Source organism: Heteronotia binoei, chromosome 21 (genome assembly GCF_032191835.1).
Source record: "Heteronotia binoei isolate CCM8104 ecotype False Entrance Well chromosome 21, APGP_CSIRO_Hbin_v1, whole genome shotgun sequence".
Lineage (NCBI taxonomy): Eukaryota > Metazoa > Chordata > Lepidosauria > Squamata > Gekkonidae > Heteronotia > Heteronotia binoei.
This window is the reverse complement of record NC_083243.1, coordinates 27,908,845-27,931,250: the sequence shown is the minus strand read 5'-3', so window position 1 is coordinate 27,931,250 and position 22,406 is coordinate 27,908,845. Positions and strand designations below refer to the sequence as shown.

The window sequence follows — 22,406 nt, the reverse complement described above, 5'->3', positions numbered from 1 at the left end:
TATAGGAGATTGTAAGCCACTCTGAGTCTGATTCAGAGAGAAGGGCAGGGTATAAATCTGCAGTTGTCTTCAGGAAGATGAAGATGATATTGGATTTATATCCCGCCCTATACTCTGAATCTCAGAGCTGTCACAATCTCCTTTTACCTTCTCTCCGCCCCCCCACAACAGACATCCTGTGAGGTGGGTGGGGCTGAGAGAGCTCTCACAGAAGCTGCCCTTTCAAGGACAACTCCTACGAGAGCTATGACTGACCCAAGGCCATTCTAGCAGCTGCATGTAGATCAAATCCAGTTCTCCTAGATAAGAGTCCGTGTACTTAACCACTACCAACTGGCTCTACACCAAACTTGGAGGTGATGTGAAGAACCTCAGCCTGAATCTCTGAAGAGCCGCTGCCAGTCTTGAGTAGACAATAATGACCTTGATGGACCAGAAGAAGTATCTGAAGAAGTGAGCAGTGACTCACAAAAGCTCATACCCTACTACAAATTTTGTTAGTCATTAAGGTGCTTCTTGGACTCTTACTCTTTTCTACTTGCTTGATGAACCAGTGGTCTGGTTCAATATAAGGCAGCTTCAATCTAAATTGGTGCCAGAGCTGTTGCCGCTTCTACCATCATTTCTGGAAACGTAATCAGTATTGTTTCTTCATTTCATGATATTTTTATATTGGATTTTGAGTCTGTTTCAGCTATGTCTAGCAAATAATAGATTTGGCTCAGATCCTGCTTCTTAATCTCTCTGATAATGAAGGATTCTGTTGTGGATTATGAATGCCTCATGAGTGAACGGAAAGGAAGAACAAACATTTTAAAAAATTGCAGATGCCAACTCTGTTCTTTAATTATGTAGAAAACGCATATGCCATCTTTTCAGAAAACTGCCTGAGGCAACTCAAAGAAATCAGAAAAAAAGACATAATGGTGAACAAACCAATGAAAATTCATATCATTAAAATACATAGCAGAAACAACGTAAAAACACATAAAAACCTTTCCACTACTGCAGAACCTCAACAGAGACTGAGAAACTACTGGAATTCTCCATTTATGTCACTGCGTAGCAAATAGTTTGCTGCTTTCGGTTCTTCCTGAGCCCAAAATTAGAAATTGACACTTGTGTTCAGGCAACCCCCATAGTCCCTAACTGTGCTGTAATGTCTTTTGAACTAAAAGCCCCGAATCATGATGTCATTGAATGCAGTGAATATTGCAGATTGTCACCTGTGGTTTCCTGCTGTGCCTGTAAACTGCCAGGCTACAAATTATAGAATCATAGAGCTGGAAGGGGCCATACAGACCATTCTAGTCCAACCCCTTCTCCATGCAGGATCAGCCTAAAGCATCTCAAACAAATAATCATTCAGCCGCGTTTTGAAGACTGCCAATGAAGGGGAGCTCACTACCTTCCTAGGCAGCTGGTTCCACCTCTGAACTACTCTGACCGTAAACATTTTTTCTCTAATATCCAGCTGGTACTTTTCTGTTTGTAATTTGAGCCTATTGCTTTGGGTCCTATCCTCGGCTGCCAAATGCAACAGCTCCTTGCCCTCCTCTAAATGACAGCCTTTCAGATATTTAAAGAGAGCAATCATGTCTCTCCTCAGTCTCCTCTTCTCCAGACTGAACATTCCCAAGGCCCTCAGCCTTTCCTCAGAGAGTTCTTCCTCCAGGAAGTTGCTTCATGATTCGTATTTTCTAATTGGTTTTAAGTTTAAAACATGGAGTGTTTATACACACACACACTATGTTTTAAACTTAAAAACCAATTAGAAAATATGAATATATATATATATATATATCACAAAGTAAACAAAAGGGAAATAAAGACTAGCCAAGTTTATTCCAGGATGAGTTTTCATGAGTCAGAGCATTATAGTGCAGACAATCATTTTTAAAAGAGATTTTTTTTCCAGCAAAGATCATGAGGGTGAGGAGAAACAGGAAGAACTGTAGAAAAGACAGTTCTGTCATAAATCATTCAGGTGCAAGTCCTTGTGTAAGGGACTTGAAGGGGTGAGGTCAGGCACTCAGTAGTATTTTACATGTCTATATTTAAATAGTTGGGGTAAAGGCCAAAGACGTGAATGTACTTCCCCCATTACTCCCTCCAGGGCCTTATGCCCTTTCAGCTATGTCTGAAATCATCCTGAGGCACACCTCAGTCTTTAACTATCCTCTTAGAACTTGAACAGGTATATCTCTTCAGTTTCTTAAGTTCCCATAGTTCTCTAGGTGTGTTTCAGCTCTGTAGGGAACAGCAGTGACAAAAATTTAAGTTCCAGGTTTGCTTCTGACTTCCCGCCCTCCCCCATGCCCCCCAGGAAGGAGAGCGTTCTACGGAAAATTGCCGATCAGAGCTTGTGGGAGATTTTGTGAAAAAAAGGTGTTTATTTTTTTAAAAAGTTGCTTTTATCCATGTTGATAGACAAACCTTTCTTTTCAGATTCAAAATATCAAGCAAACAAACAGTGCTCTGAAAGAGAAACTTGAAGGGGGAATTGAAGAATATAGGCTGCCAGAGGTAAGTTTACGTGCAAGTGAAACGCTGTGCTTTTATCTTCTGTAAAGGTGTAAGGGCTGTGGGAAGTTTAGAGAGTTTTTACTTACCAGCTAGCAGTCCCGGGTTTCACCGAGATCAATAACTGTGCCCCTAAGAGCATGTGAAACTCCTTCTGTGAGAGATATTGGCTGCTTGGAACATAATCATGGTAGAGTAAGCCTTGCACCCACATAATCAGTGCTCCTGTACTGGCCACCCTTGTAGGGTCCATGCATAGAAGGAGAAGAATAGGATGTCTTATGACATGCGATTCACTCAGCCTGGCCCATTGAAGTACTTGGTGTGTTCTTTCAGAATTGGTGGCTTGATCTTGAACAGATTCTCTTCCTTCATTTTCCAGTTCAGGAATTACACAGAGAATGGATGTAAAGCAATTTCAGCATTTGAGAGTGCTTTTTAATCTATCTGTCTATCTGTCTGTCTATCATCATCCAGGGCTCTTTTTCTAGCAGGAACTCCTCTGCATATTAGGTCACACACCCCTGATGTAGCCAATTCTCCTGGAGCTTCTAGTAGGCCCTGCACTAAGAGCCCTCTAAGATCTTGGAGGATTGGCTAGGGGGCGTGGCCTAATATGCAGAGGAGCTGCTGCTAGAAAAAAAGCCCTGTACCTGCCTGCCTGCCTACCTACCTCTCTCTATCTATCTATCTATCTATCTATCTATCTATCTATCTATCTATCTATCTATCTATCTATCTATCTATCTATCTATCTATCTATCTATCTATCTATCTATCTATCTATCTATCTGTCTGTCTGTCTATCATCTATCTATCAATCAATCATCTATCTAATCTGTCTTTCTTATCTGTCTATAACATCTAATATATCTCATCTAATCTATATCTACTCTATCTATTCTATCATCTAACTAATCTATCTAAAAAATAAATACATAAATAAATACGCATTTAGTATAAACATTGAATGCCAAATATCAGTGGGAAACTGTTGTGGCTCAGTGGAGGAGCCTGTACTTTGCATGCAGGTTGCCAGGTTCAATCCCTGACATCTCCAGTTAAAAGGATCAAACAGTAGGTGGTGCTAAAGTCCTGGGCCTGAGACCCTGGAAGGGCCGCTGCCAATCTGAGTAGACAATACTAACCTTGATGGACTGATTCAAGGCTCCCGAACCTTTTTTGAACCTGTGGGGGCAACTTTTGAATTCTGTCATTGTGGTGGGCACAGCCACAAAATGACTGCTGGGGAGGCAGAGCCAGTCACAAAATGGCTGCCACGGCTTACCTTCAGTCGCACAGTGAATATCCTTGTACTGTGGTGGCCACTGCTGCCATAGCAATGCATTTAAAAATCCATAGGGCCAATCAAATATCCAGTGCTCAGGTAGAAGACTTGCTGGGCAAAAACCCAATCTGGCCTCTCCCTCTTTCTAAAAACACTTGGTGGGCATGAGAAGGGGTGTTGGTGGGCACCATGGCACCCACAGGCAGCATCCTGGGGACCCCCAGGGCTTTTTTTGTAGCAGGAAGTCCTTTGCACATTAGGGCACGCACCCCTGATGTAGTCAATCCTCCAAGAGCTTACAGGGCCTACTATAAGCTCCAGGAGGATTGACTACATCAGAGGTGTGTGGCCTAACATGCAAAGGAGTTCCTGCTACAAAAAAAGCCCTGCCTGTACTAATGTACTGTGTAAGGCAGATTCATTTGTGCTTGAGCGTGGTTCTGATACTGATGAATTGGGTGACTTTATTCCATTAATGTTGGTACCTTTTTGTCATGGCTCAAAGAGACCTTGACTGATGCATGCTCTCCTATCATCAGAGGAAGTCACCTCTTTTAGCAGAAGGGATTCCTGGGCTACAACTAATTGTCATCATAAGCCAACTGGAGGTTGCTTGGCCTTGGCTGATAAACCGGGGTGATCCTGACCATCTGACTCTCAGCTTAGAAGAAGAAGAAGACTGCAAATTTATACCCCACCCTTCTCTCTGAATCAGAGACTCAGAGTGGCTTACAATCTCCTATATCTTCTCCCCCCCTGTGAGGTGGGTGGGACTGAGAGGGCCCTCACAGCAGTTGCGCTTTCAGGGACAACTCCTAAGACAGCTATGGTTAACCCAAGGCCATTCCAGCAGCTGTAAGTGGCGGAGTAGGAAATCAAACCCAGTTCTCCCAGATAAGTCTGCACATATAACCACTACACCAAAGTGACTCTCTTAGATTGACTGGCCACCCCTTCTCTTCTCTTTCTTTTCCTCCAGCCAGTCAGCACCAGACTTTTATGATTAATTGATTCTGCCATTTAACTGTTCTTTTTGCCGAGACCGATTAATGCAGTCTTTGTTTAACAAATCGTTGTTCTGCCTCTTATGGCTTAAGCAATTTGTTCATTTGTATGCAGTTGCCAGGCTGGGATTTGAAAGCAGGCCTGTTGCCCTAAGGAGACGATTTCTTTTATTTTTTGGTGACACTTAGGTTACACAGAAGTTCAACGCACGCTGGACCACAGATGAGCAGCTTCTTGCTGTGCAAGGTATGCCGTTATAACTTGATTCCTACTTGGGGCAAGGAAGGGGTGACCCTTTGTGGCTTCATGATAGAAAAATTCCCTCTTGACTAATGAGAAAGTTGTCTAGATCCCCTACACATGCTGCATTGCTCAGGTGGAGGATGTCCCATGGTGAAATGGCTCCTCTCTCGACACTGATATGGTTTTACTACATCACAGATATGGCCTGCAATGTAGGTGAACCAGACCAAAAAGATCATGAAGAATTTTTCTTTATGCAGGAGCACAGCTAGCCAGGGTCATAGCCTTTTGATCTTCTTTGTGGTCTCTGTGCAGTCCCACATATGGGTTATCCGCCAGGATCGAGCCCAACCTCGGAGAATTCAAAGCAATCTTTAAGCGTTAGTTTAGCGCGCCTTCCTCTTGTCCCAGGGAGGAGGCATCGTCTGCGCATGCCTAGACGAGGGGGAGGCGCCTAACCCACTCAGTTTCTTCTTTACCGCCGTCCGGAAAACACCTACCTCGCTGATCTCCCGCTTTCATTGCAATCCTTCGGACTCCTCATCTCCTCACCGTTCCTCTTCTTCTCTTCATTCTTCACTGGTATCATTAAAAAAAATCAATCTCTTTCCTATCTCTTTAGACTTTCTCCCGTTCCACCCCTCCTCCGGGTGGATGGAAGGGAAGGACAAAATCACTTTTAAAAGGTGCGTCCGCTGTGCTGCGAAAATCCCGTTGACCGATGGCCACTCTCTATGCCTTTTCTGCCTCGGTGAGGCACACCGCATTGATTCCTGCGTGCATTGCAGCCAATTCGGCAAACAAGCTAGAAAAAACCTCACGGCAAGACTCAAAAGCCATTTGCTAGAGTCGTCACTGCGCCCGGCTATGTCCCACACCTCGAGTTCTCAGACTTTGCCATCGTCCCTAGCTCAAAAGGGAATGGCCCAACCGGCAGCTTCCGTGGCTTTGGTTCCCAGCAAGCCTAAGTCCGGGAAACACCCAAAAAAATCCAACGATTCCAAAAAGCGGCATCACACGGAATTGACCTCGAGAGACCCTTCGGGTCCGAAGTCTCCTAAAAAACCCAAGACAAGCCATAGGCCTCCAGATTCGACTTCCTCGCCGCACCCGGCTACCAGCTCCGCAGCTTTGGTTCCGACAACCCCGGCTTCGAAATCGACCTCGATGCCCGCTATCACACCACTTAAAATCGTTCGTATCAACTCTCGGTCACCTTCGGTCCACGAATCCCTACCAGAGCAGATACTGAGCACCGAGTCCCCGGGTTCAACAAAGAGCCAGCGCCTCAACATTCTAGACGCACACTCCTTTCGGGAGGTCTCAATACCTCCACAGACAATAACTGCACCTTCCCTCGCAAGAGAACTGTCGACTCCAAGAGAGCTCCCTATGCGTATCCGAGCTAAGAGGTCTAGAAGTGGCCACAGAGACCGCTACTATTACTACACTCCATCGAGGTCCAGGTCACCATCTCCTCGAGGGTACCGAAGATACCATAGATCACCATCTACGGGTTCTTATCGACATCGCGCCCATGAAGACTCTCGATACCATGAGATGCCCTACTATCGAGACCGAACATGCGAAGAAGACCGTCCGCGGTATCATGAGACTCCTCCGCGCCGAGAGCATTCATACCACAAGGACCGTCCCCGGTACCGTGAAGCTTCTGCTCATTACAACTTGGAGCCGAAACCGTCGTCACAAGCTAGATCAACCTCCATCGGCTCAACCAAACCACGGATACAGCCTTCGCTACCAGAACAAACCATCAAACCTCCGGATGTAGACACCCAGGAAGAATCTGAAGCAGAACAATCTGAATCATCCCATTCCTCAACCTCAGATCTGCACTCACCAGCATCGGATATTGCCAAACCATCTGACCTCTCTCCATCAGAGGGACCCAAATCTTACCTGGATTTACTATACAACATGGCGAATTCCCTCAATGTAAAGCTGACCACTGACGTACCTAGAGTCTCAGATGTAGTCTATGACCTGGTGCACGCGGACCTCCCTGCAGGTTTTTCCTTTCCAATGCTTCCAGTTCACCTGGAAACCTTAAAAGAGGCCTGGGACAAACCAGCCTCTGTACCACCAACGTCAGAACGGGTTGAATCACTTTATACGGTTCATGCCTCCGAATCTAAATTCCTCTTCAACCACCCTGCACCGAACTCGATGATAGTTCACTCATCATCCAAATCTAAGCAGACAAGACACCCCGTTCCTCCTGAAAGAGAGGGCAAAAAACTCGACACAATTGGGAGAAAAATCTACTCCCTCACCACCGCCACTACTAAAATCCACAACTATATGGCATACTTCTCAGCTTACGCCTTTAACCTGACGACACAGCTCAATACCCTGATTACCTCTCTGCCAGAGGCAGCACAAAGACAAGCCTCACATGCCCTACAGGAGCTCGCGAGGGTCAGCAAGCAGCAAATCAATACGGCACGCCACGCAGCCCAGTGCTCTTCCAGAACTCTGGCATCAGCAATTGCCCTACGTAGGCACGCATGGCTCAGGTCTTCATCATTGCAGCCAGACATTAAGTTCAAAATAGAGGACTTACCTTTTGACGGGCAAGGCCTATTCAATGCCACGACAGACGATATTCTGACCAATGTAGATGACAGCAGAAAGAGGGCTAAGAGATTGGGGGTCACGCAACCACAATCCCAATCCAAGAGACAGAGAACTTGGAAGCCAAATTACTACAAACGCTCTCGATCCCCACGTCAGGCTGAACCATGGAGGCGCAAGCCCCCCCAGGCAAAACAACCCTTCCAGCAGAGAGCACGCCCTCAAACATCAAAGAAAGCAACACCGACCACTAAACAGTCTCTTTGACTCCCCTACTCCTCTTGGACAGCCTCAACATTACCCAGACATCAGACTACAGCCATTTTACCACATGTGGGAGTCCATAACATCAGACTCATGGGTCCTGGTGATCATCCAAAGGGGGTACACCATAGAGTTCAATTCAATCCCAAAACACCACAGGTTCATAGCTACCCCTCCATCCCCACCTCTGCTTTTGGAAATTGCGACCTTGCTGGACAAGGGAGCTGTAGAACAAGTTCCACCACAGTACCATTACACGGGCTTTTACTCCCGCTACTTCCTGGTGCCAAAGAGAGACGGGAGTAAAATAAATACACATTTAGTAGATCCATACTGGATCTACGAAAGCTCAGTCTCCACATCTGCCACAAAAAATTCCGCATGGTCACTCTTCAGTCTATCTTACCACTGATTCCAGACCAGGCTTGGATGGCATCAATAGACCAACAGGACGCCTACTTCCACCTTACCATCAACCACCATCACAGAAGGTTCCTCAGATTCGCTATAGGAGATCAACACTATCAGTTCCGCGCTCTTCCCTTTGGTCTCTCAACAGCACCAAGAGTATTCACAAAATGCATGGCTGTGGTGGTAGCAATTTTGAGACAACAACGGATATCCATCTACCCGTACACAGACGACTGGCTGGTCGTCGCCCAATCCAAGGAACAGCTCCAAATGGACGTTTCGGCTACCCTCTCCCTCCTGGCTACCCTAGGCCTTCAGGTCAACGAGACAAAATCCAATCTGACTCCTACTCTGTCCATACAATTTATAGGAGTGCACCCGTCAACTATCTCCTGCAAGGCCTACTTGCCAACAGACAGAGTGCAACATATCAAGTCCTTGGCCAACAGAATAATAATACATCGCTCCCAAACAGCCCTCATTTTTCAAAGGATGCTAGGCCTCATGGCGGCCACCACCTCCGTCCTCTGCTTTGCCAAACTTCACATGCGTCTCCTCCAGCTGTGGTTTGTCCGAACATTTCACCCTCAACGACAGCACCAATGTACCGTGCTAACTGTTCCGTCCCACATCATCCCATCGTTGCAATGGTGGACGGTGGAACGTCATCTCCTGGCAGGAATGCCATTTACACAGACTCCTCCTTCTGTGATTGTTACCACCGACGCTTCCAAGTGGGGATGGGGAGCCCACTTGGGAACACTCACAGTGCAAGGTCAGTGGACCGACTACGAAAGATCCCTCCATATCAATTGCCTGGAGCTCCTGGCGGTCCACAGAGCCCTAAGATCCTTCCTTCCATCCCTTCACAACCGCCACGTTCAGATCACCTCAGACAATGTGGCCACTGTCTTCTACATCAATCAACAGGGAGGTACTGCCTCTACTCGACTATGCAAACGAGCTCTAGCCCTTTGGCACTGGAGCATCACCCAGGGTATCTTCCTAACAGCAGTACATCTACCAGGGGTCCAGAACGTCCAAGCAGACGCACTGAGTTGCCACTCAGTCAACGACCACGAATGGACCATCAACAGTCGTTATCTTCAGCCTCTGTTCCAGACCTTTGGTACTCCGGAAATAGATGTATTTGCATTCCCAGACAATGCACAATGCCCCCGCTTCTACATGCGAGGCCCTTCGTCTCCACTGTCGGCAGGGGATGCCTTCCTCCAGACATGGACCGGGCCACTGCACTACCTATTCCCTCCAATACCACTCATCACGAGGATATTACAGAAGATAAAGACAGACCACACCAATTGCATCCTGGTTGCACCTTGGTGGCCGCGCCAACCTTGGTTCACTATTCTTCTCCTCCTATCGAACAACACATTCCTCCAGTTCCCTCAAGTTCAGGACTTAATCTCCCAGCAGGAAGGCAAGGTCCTACACCACAACCCGACGCTCCTGCAACTGACAGCATGGAGAATCAGTTTCTGAGTTTCCCACCAGAGGTCCGACATGTCCTACTCAATTCAAGGAAACCTGCCACTAGGAAATCGTATTCTTTTAAATGGAAACGCTTTTCAGAATACGCACTTCAGCATAAATTTAAACCTGATTCCTCCAGTATCACCCAAATCCTAACGTACATCCTAGCCCTTTCTAATGCTGGACTCTCGTACTCCTCTCTAAAGGTCCACTTAGTGGCTATCTCTGCGTTCCACCCCCTTATTGAGGGCTCCACTGTGATCTCCCACTACGCCACTGAAGCCTTCTTGAAAGGAATCCTTCACCTCCACCCTCCAATCTGGAAAATCCACCCTACCTGGAGTCTCTCACTCGTGCTGAGTCAGTTAATGAAGCCACCCTTTGAACCTATGGCATCCATTCCTCTACATCTCCTGACATGGAAAACAGCCTTGCTGGTGGCACTTACCACTGGCAGGAGAGCTAGCGATATCTGCGCCTTCAGAGCGGACCCGCCATACATGGTTTTCCACCACAACAGAGTAGTATTACGCCCTGACCCCGCATTCCTACCGAAGGTGGTCTCAGCATTTCATCTAGGAAAACCTTCTACTCTACCTGCCTTTTTCCAGCACCCTGCGGATGCAGGACAACAAACCCTGCATAACTTAGACGTATGCAGGGCTCTTGCCTTTTATATCGAAAGAACACAACAATTCCGAAAGGACACAAGACTATAGCATACGCAATCCACAATCAAGGTACAAAAATCTCAACACAGAAATTCTCAAAGTGGATTGTGGCTGCCATTGCATTATGCTATGAACTGGCAGAACAGCCCATACCAGAACACTTAGGAGCTCACTCTACTAGAGCTGTTGCAACCTCAACAGCTTTCTGCAAGGGCGTTCCAATGGAGGACATCAGCGCCGCTGCGGTTTGGTCGTCTCCATCCACATTCGCCTCGCACTATGCTTTAGACGTCCGTGCCCAGCATGACACGTCCTTCGGACAAGCTGTGCTGCGATCAATCTTTGACTGACGCCCCCTGCTGTCCACACTGTGAGTACAACTTTATTCTTCTTAGGAAGAACTAACCGTGCTTTCTAGTTACAGATCCAGCACCCGCCTCCTGACGAAATAGCTTGCCAGTCACCCATATGTGGGACTGCACAGAGACCACGAAGAAGATGGACAGGTTTCTTACCTGTAACTGATGATCTTCGAGTGGTCATCTGTGCAGTCACACATGCCCACCCTTCCTTCCCCGCTGCTGGATGCTCACTATCAGTAGAATTACTCCACCTATACAGCTGCGGAAAGAAACTGAGTGGGTTAGGCGCCTCCCCCTCGTCTAGGCATGCGCAGACGATGCCTCCTCCCCGGGACGAGAGGAAGGCGCGCTAAACTAACACTTAAGGATTGCTTTGAATTCTCCAAGGTTGGGCTCGATCCTGGCAGATAACCCATATGCGTGACTGCACAGATGACCACTCGAAGATCATCAGTTACAGGTAAGAAACCTGTCCTTTTGTTTTGTTCAGAGAGCATTTAAATGTTTAAGGGGGCACTTGATTAAATTACCTGGAAAAGAATGCACTAATGTGCTCAGTGCATATATCTATTCATCTGAACACCTGGGGGTGGCCAGACTTGGTCAAAGAAATGCAACAACTGAGTGGGGGGAGAGACACCTGTTTGCAGTGTTGCTTGTTTTCTCTCTACCACTTAACTTTAAGATGTGGGCATGGCAAGTTCATCCGGGCATTGTTAGATCAGCTCTGAAAGCTTTGGGCTGCAGTTCTGATGCAGAAGAAGAACCTCCCATTGGGGTCTCTGCCCCGTTTCCTGGACTTCAGTCTCGCAGATTCAAGGGGATAAGAAACCCCATTGAAGACAGTGATGGAGAGAGTGGCATGGATTGAAGGGCACTGTGGGGCTTACATTACTGGTTTGCTAGTGAAGAGAGAGCATGACCACATTGAACTGGGGGGCTTGGGCTAGATGGGAAGTCAAGGGCCTTGGCAGTAAGTTGGGGGGCATATAAAAACAATAAAAGCAACCATTAAGTAAGAACCCTAAAAATGCCCATAAAATTGACCATGGGCCTCCTGTAAGCTCCCAGAGGATTGGCTACATCGGGGTGTATACCCCACCCTTCTCTCTGAATCAGAGACTCAGAACGGCTTACAATCTCCTATATCTTCTCCCCCCACAACAGACACGCTGTGAGGTGGATGGGGATGAGAGGGCTCTCACAGCAGCTGCCCTTTCAAGGACAACCTCTGCCAGAGCTATGGCTGACCCAAGGCCATTCCAGCAGCTGCAAGTGGAGGAGTGGGGAATCAAACCCAGTTCTCCCAGATAAGAGTCTGCACACTTAACCACTACACCAAACTGGCTAAGAAACTCTGCCTTGGAAACACTATATGGTCAAGCCATTGACTGGCTTGGCTTGGAGAAATGATTTAAGGAGTGAAATGCCTTCTCCAAGCTGGCCAACAGGGTGCTGGGGGATTCGAGAGCCACAAAATATGTGTGAAAGAGTGTGGCTCCTGAGCCACATTTTGGCCACCCCTGGCTTAGATCCAAGGCTTTTTTTGTAGCCGGAACTCCTTTGCATATTAGACCATGGACCATAAAACAAGAAACTTTGAGTTACATACTGTGGTTTGACGATTGTGATGAAGTTGGCATGTTCCATTTATACCATTGTAGATTCACTGGGGCAAACTTACCCCATTCTTAATTTTATATTGATCCATGCCCTCCCACCTCCTTTCATTCTGATAAGATACAGAGTCCCAGCAAAGTGAACCCTGGTTTGGTGTCATTCTCTGTGCAGTTTTATCTTTGAAACGTCCATTTCTGTGGTGGCCTGCCTCACCACCTTTCTCCACCCACCTTCCCTTTTCTAGCAATCAGGAAATATGGCCGTGATGTTCAGGCAATCTCTGACGTGATTGGGAACAAGTCCGTGGTACAAGTGAAAAACTTTTTTGTAAACTATCGGCGACGGTTCAACATAGACGAAGTCCTGCAGGAGTGGGAAGCGGAGCACGGGAAAGAGGAGATGAACGGGACGAACAATCAGAAACCTGTAAAATTGCCGGATAACACCATTAAAGTGTCTGAAGAGGAAGATGAGGTAGGCCAGCCCTCTCTCCCTTGTATGACTACAGGTTGAATCAAGTGATCCATGAGTGGAAAGAGCTGATAATCCTGGATCCTTTCTCACATTCTCCCCACAGCAGCTCTGAGCCAGCGTGGTGCAATAGTTAAGAGTGTTGGACTAAGATCTGGGAGACGTAGGTTTAAATCCTCACTTGTGCTGTGGAAACTCAGTGAGTGCCTTGGGCTGGTCCTAACTCTTTCAGCCTAACCTACCTCACAGGGTTGTTGTTAAGATAAAACAGAGGAGTGGAGAACAGCATAAGCTGCTTTGGGTTCCCATTGGGGAGAAAGGCGGGGTACACATGCAGTAAACAGGGGTCATTTTGTAGAAAAAAAGGTGCCGGAGCTCATCACAACTTATTTGCATATGCCATGCACCCCTGACATCACTGGAAGGTGGTCTAAATTCTATCAGCTCAGCATCTACCTTAAAATGCTTCTTGAATTATAATTGTCATAATAAAACCTTACTCCCATCATACTTTTTAGATTACTTTCTCCTATGTAGCCATAGTGGCATGATGAAGGTTTCCATCTGTCTGCTTTATATGTTTTGGTTCTTTTCCCATTTTTTGTGTGAACATATGAAGCTGCCTAATACTGAATCAGACCCTTGGTCCATCAAAGTCAGTACTGTCTTCTCAGACTGGCAGCGGCTCTGCAGGGTCTCAAGCTGAGGTTTTTCACACCTATTTGCCTGGACCCTTTTTTGAAGATGCTGGGGACTGAACCTGGGACCTTCTGCTTCCCAAGCAGATGCTCTACCACTGAGCCACCGTCCCTCCCCCTGTGTATGGGGGGGGGGGAAATATTAGAAAGTTTGTCAAATCTTAGAGTTCAGCAAAATTCTCGCAGGGGGTTTGAACAATGGAGCCCAGAAGCAAGTATTGATGAGGGGTGTGGGGTAAGAAAGAGCACAATAAAAATTTAGAGGTTCTGGAGCGCCGCTCCTGTGAGTTCCTGCCCAAAACGAGGACTGGCAGTAAATAAAATTAAGATGATAATACAAGAGAGAGGAGAGGGTAATCTTGCACCCCTCCTCTTTCCCATGTCAGCTTCCCAAACTGCTTTGAGCCCCACTGATCAGGAGAAAAGCAAGATACATATTTAAATATGTATAATAACTTGAATATTAGTCTGCGTGGATTCTTGCAAGGCCTGGAATAAACCTTCCTGGGATCAGAATAGATTGCTGAAGAGAAGAGAACACAGGGAAGATACGTGATCCTTGAATTTTGCAGATTGCTGGATCCACCCCATCATTTACTTGTCCAAACACGAACATTTATCTCCTTGATAGAGGACTCTGCTTGGGATCTTTTTTGGCTAGCTACTTAGCAATATTTATAAGACATTGTCATCTATTAGTTGACTGCATGTGATAATTGTCAGGTATTGAGAGTGGAGCCAAGAGTTGTCTTTTTTTTTTTAAGCAAGGTAGTGTTGCTTTGATATCCTTTAACCTTTTTGATAGGAAATTGTTAAACCTGGTGATTCCAAAAGTTGGCCTTCAGCCTTCTTGTTATAATGGTATTTAGAAAGCAAGTTTGCCTTGAGGATGGACAAAGAGGCTTGGGAACAGGAAAATATGTCACAATGAAACCAAACTGTACTTGTTATCGTAATCCCACACATACATAGATTCTCCTTTTTTTCTCTTCCAGGCTACTCCTGTCTTGGACGTCAGATACGCCTCTGCATCATGAAAACTCAGGCAGCCAAGAACAGTTTTTGCTTTTGTTTTGTTTTGACTACTGTGTTATCCACGATATCAGGTATTAGCAAAACCTCAGCTGGCCATCTGCATCATATCTCTGTGGACAAGCAGCTATTACCAAAAAGGAGAAAGCGAGAGAGAGAGAGAGACAGAGAACAAATTTTAAACTAAAGGCAAAGACCCTCCCCACACACCTTTGGTCCTGTGCTACGTTTGCCTTAATTTTCTCCTCGCTCCTCCGCACTGCCTCCATTTTATGCTCCTACGTTTTCCAGGATGGGTTCTTCATTTTGGTTGGTATCCTGCCTAGAGCATCAGCTACTCCTCAAACCATCTATGCTGAATTTGCTGGCCTCATTCAGACAACTCTCCTCCTCCTTCACCCGCCTCCCCTTGCCGAGTAGTCACCTGCTTACAGTGGGTGTTTCCAACGGCTACTCCCAAGTATTCATGGCCTTGTGTGATTTCTGCTTATTTTCTAATGTAATCATTACTCCTGACTGAGGTGACTTTTTAAAAAAAAAATAAGTGAGCTCTCTGTCTAGAAAATCATTGTGCAGGTGCTGGGGGCGGGATATGGTGGAATGAAATTGAAGGGGGAGGGGAGAATATGGTTGGGGAATGAGATTTCAGAGCTGGGGCCTGTTTTGATTTCCGGCACGTCCAATTCTTTTCTCGTGGCTGTCTTCTGCTTCTTTTAGAAAATTCACCCATTGGTTGTGATTTTTTTTATGGTTGTGAATGATTCTTGTAATGAGTTTTTATTTAGTGCAAAAAAAAAAAAGGAACACATAGCCTGTAATCTGCTTTGACATTATCTGCCCACAACACCCCCACCCACCCCCGCCACCCTTATGGTTTTCAGCGTACTTGCATTGTAATCCCTGAATGCCAACACAGGTGAATCTTTGACCAGAACATTAAGGGGATTAAGACAAAAAAAAAATCAACTGTGACATTGCAGCCCACATTTTGAATGGGGTTTTTAAGATCTTAATATAGGTTTTCTAGCCCTGTTTTTTAATCCACCAGTATCAAGAACCTTTTCCTGATGCTCTTCCAGACTGCTGTAGAGTCAGAAACGCCACGGCACTGAGGGAACATCAGGCGGCCTACTCCCTCGGGAAGGGCTGCCATGGCTACATAGTCATTGCCGTTTCTAGGAAGCAGGTAACGCCGTGGGAAAAGTCAGTGACTCTCCCGTGTGACATCAGATGCCTCTCCTCAGCAGCATGGGAGGACGCTCCCCCCCACCCCATTCTCTTGAATAAAATCCACAGGGGCCCTTTATCTAAGGTGGTGTTCTTAAATATTTTCATTGGTCACCTTGTAATAACCATGTAAATTAAGCTGATATTTTATATTTTTGACTGATCTAGTTTTTAACATGGCAATCAAAGTGAAATAAAACTAATTATCACCCAAAACCTCAGTGCCAGGGGCCTTTTTTAGATATTGAAGGGAAGTATAAGGTTAACTACATGAATACATGAAGCTGCCTTATCCTGAATCAGACCCTTGGTCCATGAAGGTCGGTAATGTCTACTCAGACTGGCAACAGCTCTTCAGGGTCTCAGGCAGTAGTTTTTCCCATACTGTCTGGTTCTTTTAACTGGAGATGCCAAGAATTGAACCTGGGACCTTCCACCACTGAGCTACAGCCCCTCCCCAAAACAAATAAAACCTTCTTGCAATTAGAAAGGGTCATTCTTCAGTGTTCTCTTTATCATGTCCTGTGGCAATAACTCCTGCAAATATGAGACTGTGCAATCCCAGCTGGCAATCCCTCTAATTAAAATTTGTCTTCAGCAACTAAATCTGAGCCCCCCACCCTCCCTCGGACATACCTATTAACTAAAACTTTGGCTGATTAAACTACCAATTAAATTGATCAAAGCTTACAGCATTCGTTTTAATTTTGTTTAGTACACCGAACAACAAATACATTGAGGCAGGTGGACAGAGACTAGTCATTCCTGAGGTAAATTGTGTGGTATAGTTGCATGTGGCCAGTCTCTTCTACTGTGGTCATATGAGTTGAAACACAATAGCTTATTTCCTATGCTCTGTGTTTTTTACATAGGAAACCTTCAGTGGAGTTGGGAAGACATTTTTTTTATTCGCAAGTTGATGACAGTAGTTGAGATTTACAGTGCCATCCTCAGCAGAGTTACACCCTTCTAAGCCCTTTTGTTTTAGTGGATTTAGAAAGTTGTTACTCTGCTTAGCAATGAGAAGGCCAAGCTTGGTTTGTCATCCATTTTGGTGACTTTGACTACAAAAACATGGCAATTTGTTGGTAGCTAGTTGTCAGTAAGCATTCCTAATAAGCTCATATATCAGTAGCCCATACTGGTCCTCCACCACCTAGGGTTGCCAGCCCAAGACTTTTATTACTTCCAGGTCACTGATAGTGATGTCACTGTGTCACTTCCAGGTCACACTGGAAGTGATGTCACTATGTCACCAAGGCTGGCAATCAGTGGGAGACTTAATTCTTTAGAGGGAGAGATCATAGATGATGTCATGATGTTACAAGTGACATCACTTCCAGTGTGACCTAGAAGTAACATAACTGTGTCACCAGTGACACTGTCATTTGCCCATTTTTTTGTCAAATAGCATTAAGCGTTGCTCATGACGTAATGATGTCATTTCTCGGTTGTGCCAGAACTGACAATATGACACTGCTCGTAAGGGTGATGCCCCCCCATTCCCCAGATAAGCAGTGGCACTCACTGGGTTTCCTGCAGCTACCCCACTTGACCATTCCTGCATCTTTGCTTGAGATACATGGTTCATAAATGGCCTTGCAAGAGCTCTTTATTGGAGCTGTTCAAGGCTAATTGTTGCCATGTGGGAAGTTCCTTTTGAGAGACATCTGATTCTGGCTGTTATCTGATACAGGGAAGGCTTAAACACTCAGTGTCTTTGGGCAAGAATGAATACTCTCAAGAGTCGCAGAGAACCAATAGCCTTTTGGGAAAAATAGCACCAGGTAGTCTCATATAGAAGAGAGAAACAGGAAACTGCTAGCATGCCAATGATGGAATCCCTTGGCTACACTCCACAGTTAACTTTTTTTTAAAAAACCTCTAATCATTCGCTTTACCAGATAAAATGGCTGGTAGGGTTGCACATCCCAGGTGGGGCAGGGGATGCGGGTTTCTCGGCATCGCCATGAGTGCCACCTATCCTGAGAGAAACTTTGGAGGGAACCAGCTACTAGTCTTTCGCCCCAATACGCAGGTCGGACAACTGATTTGCACGTCAGGACCACTATGGACCTCTACCACAGTTAACTTTTTAAGTGACACTTCCTTGTTCCTGTGATATCTAGTACAGTTTACAACTCTAGGAGCTGTTTTTAAAATCCCTAACCTAGGCATGCTTTAAAGCATAGCTGTTCCCTACCAGCAAAGCTTATAGAATTGCTGCTGTCAAGTGCTGCGATTGAAATTTGGCATATTTTGACCATATTCTTTGTTAAGATTTGGGTTGACACCTTATCAGTTTGGCCTTTTCAAAAAAATAACCAGTTCCTTTTTTTTTTTTTTTTTTTTGCCCAGCTGCAATGCTTTACAGCGTGCAATTTTACCCGTTTTTAAAATGTTCTTTTAAAATACTGAATTAGCAAGAAATAGAGGTTGATTGGGATTGACTCTGCCTCAAAACACTGGCTTAGAATGGACAGATGTGACTCCCAATTTCCTTGGATTATGTACCTCTGCTGGACTGTGCTACTTCAGACTGTGGATGGGAGGTTGATTAGTTGAAACCTAAGAAACATGCATAACGTTACAGAAAAATGTGCTAGATCTGAAAGGGGATGGATTAATATGGGAAGGGACGGTTTTAATGTTTGTTACCCTACCTGCTGTCTCAGGTGGGTACAGTCTAGCGATGAGGCTGCTATCTCTGTGGTTTGGGTCTGAGTTCAGGTGCAATAATATTGCACACTCACTGCAAACCAACCACACCTGAATTCAGAAGAAAACTAGGTTTTGGCTCAATCCCCTGTGGAAGGTCAACATGAATCTCCTCATGAGGAAAGCAAACCTTGTATATGCCCTCACTTCCCCCACTGGTAACTTTAAAAACTGTAGTCACGTATGAAATAGAGCAGCAGTGACTCTCTTGCAGTTAGTTCAGCCACACCTGCCACTGTTACATAATGAAATATCCTTTTGCTTGTTTTTAAATAATCAAGTCTTCTCTGTGGAAATGCCTCCGTTTTATTGTTCAAGCATTAAATTAATTGAGGCTCTGCATTCTGATTTAGAAGGGTCCACAAGGACTACCACAGAATATGTAATATTTGCTTAAATTGTTTCAAACTTATCAATGTGAATGTCATAATTATATATTTTGTGGAAGATGGGGAATTTTTTATTTCCTCCTAAGTATAAGTTATTGTGCATAACAATGGTATCACTTAGGCAAAAAGTGGTACTTAAAAAAAAAACTTTTTAGTTTTAGAAATCTTAACAAATGTATTGTATATGCATCTGAATTTTACATTTATTGTATTTAATTTTTAAATATAGCTGTGTAACATGCTAGGCAATATCTGTTCTCCCCCACCCTCATTTATCCTCTTCCTGCTTATACATTGAAATACCTTGTTACTTGAATATTGTATCCTAAGTGGTCTGAAACACAGCGATCAAAACGTCTGTAATTCTAGAACCGAGGGAGGAAACAAATGTAAATAAGTTTGAACAGCTTCTGGCAGCCTCATAAAATTCAAACAGTACATTCAGCTGTTATGCTTAACCTGGCCTCCTTAAACTATGATGACTTCAATTTCTGGGAAATGGAAGTTTCTCACCTCCAGCCTCCCACTGCAGCCTGAAAAACTTCCCCAGCTGTGGCGGGGGGGGGGGGGGCGGGGGACAACAACAAGAAAGTGACTCCATCACTTTGTCTCCCTAGCTGTGTGTTGGGGGGGAAAGGACGGCAACAATACAGTGGCACTCCATCACTCAGTCTCCTGAAATGCTCCAGTGGAGCTAAGCAAAAAGTTAACCCATCCTGTCCTGTGCGTAAACCCACTAGGACTGCTTCTTGCCTCCTGTATGACACCCATCAGTGAAGTGCCATCCCTACAGCCAAGACGCAGCAAGAGGTGGCTCTGTGCAACAGGCTGTAGCTTATGAATTCATATAACACAACAAACCACAATTGGTGCAAACTGGTTTTCCATACCTGGTTGGGGACCAGCCGACGAGCCCTAGATTTATTGGCCTGTCTCCATGCAGACATTGCAATTAAATGCAGGGCTCATTTTGCAGCAGGAGCTTCTTTGCATATTAGGCCACACACCCCTGATGTAGCCAATCCTCCAAGAGCTTACAGGGCTCTTCTTACAGGGCCTACTATAAGCTCTTGGAGGATTGGCTACATCAGGGGTGTGTGGCCTAATATGCAAAGGAGTTCCTGCTACAAAATGAGCCCTGAACTGCCTTTTCCCTCAGTCACAGTGGCTAGTGGCCAGTGGCCACTGATATCCTCCATGAATCTATCTAGTCCCTTTTTAAAGGTGTTTATTCATGTGGTCATCACTACATCCTTGGGGAAAAATTTTTTTTTGGGGGGTGGAAATCCCTAAAAATTAGCAAACTACACACAAAATCACGAATGAGATTTTTTCAGAAACTATATTTTTAAATGGCCCTAGAGATGACTATACTCGAAAATGTTTGGCACTATTTTAATGAGAAATAAAACTCTAATTCTGTTAGCTGGTCAAAACCCGAGTCATCTTAGAGCAACGCCCCCAAATCCAGTTCTGCTGTTCCCTGGAATCAATGCAGCTTTCTTTTTCTTGGGCACGATCCATCAGGTTCTGAGCGGCACAGCCTCCATTCATTGCAAGTTTGCTTGGGGACTCCTCAGGTGTAACTGGTACTGGAATGAGAGGAGGCTACACGGCCCCAGTGCCTGTTAGGTTGTTCTCGCTGTGGATAATAAAGCACAATAAACAGTGAAAGCTCTGGTTCTGGAAACAGAAGGTCAGTATATGTCTATGCATGTTGTATATTAATGAGTGTTTACATTCATATTCTCAAATTAAATTTATACTGGAGTGTATAGTATTCCATTATGTAGATTTTATCAATTTGGGTGTTAACTTCTCATAGACAACTTACAAGTTTTTGTTTTTTTTTTCCTCCCAAGAATTTTATGATGTATAAGGTTAAGTTTGCAAATAGAATAAAACGCTGTATAGCCTTTGAAGTGATAAAAATTATGCATTGGCAGGGGAGGGGCTAGGGGCTTTTTTTGGTTTAGTATGTAGTAATAATGCTGTTGTAAGTAATATTTTCATGTCTCTTTTTGCCTGGGTTTCCCTGCCCCCCTATAATTTAGCACACATACTGTGATGAATGTTCATAGAATTATAAAACTGCTTAGCCACTGAAAAGAAACTGTTTTCGGGATTTTCCCTCTCCCCTGTCCTTGAATTATCCATTTACTGTAAGAGGAATTAATGGGAGGGCGGAGGGGAGTTTGTGATTTTTCATTTGTAAAATTATATGCAGTTTGTTTTTCTATAATTCCCAATGTTCGCCAACATGAAATTAAAAAAAAAAATCAAGCCATTGATGAAATCAAATGGGTATTACCAGCCTTGTCATTGTGGAGCAGAGGGGATTTGGATGGGTCAATATACAGGTGCATGAGAGATTTGAATGGTTATTTTTTGGAGGAGGAGGAGAAGCTTATTTAGAGTATTTTTGGTTTCTGCATTTGTGTTTGGTGATTTCGATTTCATTCTGAAGCATGGGAGGAGGAGGAGACCGTAGATTTCTACCCTGCCTTTCTTTCTGAATCAGAGTCCCAGAGTGGCTTACAATCTCCTTTATTTTCTTCCCCCACAACAGACACCCTGTGAAGTGGGTGGGGCTGAGAGAACTCTCACAGAAAGCTGCCCTTTCAAGGACAGCTCTGTGAGAGCTATGGCTGACTCAAGGCCATTCCAGCAGCTGTAAGAGTGGAGAATCAAACCTGGTTCTCCCAGATAAGAGTCTGCGCGCTTAACAACTACACCAAATAAGGTATCTTAGGGTTGCCAAATCCCCCTTGGCCCCTGGCAGGGGATGTGGGTCAGTTTGCCAAATCCAGGCTGGGTAGCTGCTGGAGATTTGTGGGTGGAGCCTGGGATGGAGAGTCCTCAGTGGGGGGTACAGTGCCATAGAGCCCACCCTCCAAAGCATTTCTGCCTTGGAAAATGATCTCTGTGGTCTGTAGATGAGCTGTAATTCCAGGGGATTCCCCAGCAGTGCTTTTTTTTAAAGCAGGAACGCACAGAAACACAGTTCCAGCTGGCTTGGTGACAGGGTGTGGCCTAATATGCAAATGAGTTACTGCTGGGCTTTTTCTATTTAAAAAAACCCTGATTAGAATGGCATCCCTTGGCACCAGGAGATGCATCTCATGTTAGTGGACAAACAGGCATGTATGAAGGAGTTATGCTGATACATTTTGGTTTTTTATCTCTTCTCCCACGGCCTACCTGATTTTTCTGGTTAGAGTTGCCCTTGCTGCCATAGAAGCTGCATCGGATGCATGTCATCTTTGTGTCCAACGGCCTGTGATTTGACATGCCTATGCACAAACAATACCCGTCAATTAAAAAGGTTATCATCTGTAAACAAGAATAAAGGAGCTTGCTGCCACTGAAAATTGATCCTCACTCCTCTGGACTGT

At 45.1% G+C, this 22,406-nt stretch overlaps 1 protein-coding gene across 2 annotated transcripts in view; it reads left to right on the top strand.

Annotated features, from left to right (window-relative positions):
* RCOR1 (REST corepressor 1) overlaps positions 1-15,639 on the top strand; it is a 213,538-nt gene extending 197,899 nt beyond the window's left edge. For both annotated transcript variants that reach the window (XM_060263077.1, XM_060263078.1), the window contains exons 9-12: positions 2,449-2,526; positions 5,005-5,062; positions 12,721-12,950; positions 14,641-15,639. In XM_060263077.1, coding sequence (XP_060119060.1) covers positions 2,449-2,526; positions 5,005-5,062; positions 12,721-12,950; positions 14,641-14,682 — 408 coding nt within the window. In that variant the 3' untranslated portion in view covers positions 14,683-15,639. The remainder of the gene's footprint in view (positions 1-2,448; positions 2,527-5,004; positions 5,063-12,720; positions 12,951-14,640) is intronic.
* The last annotated feature ends 6,767 nt before the right edge of the window (positions 15,640-22,406 follow it).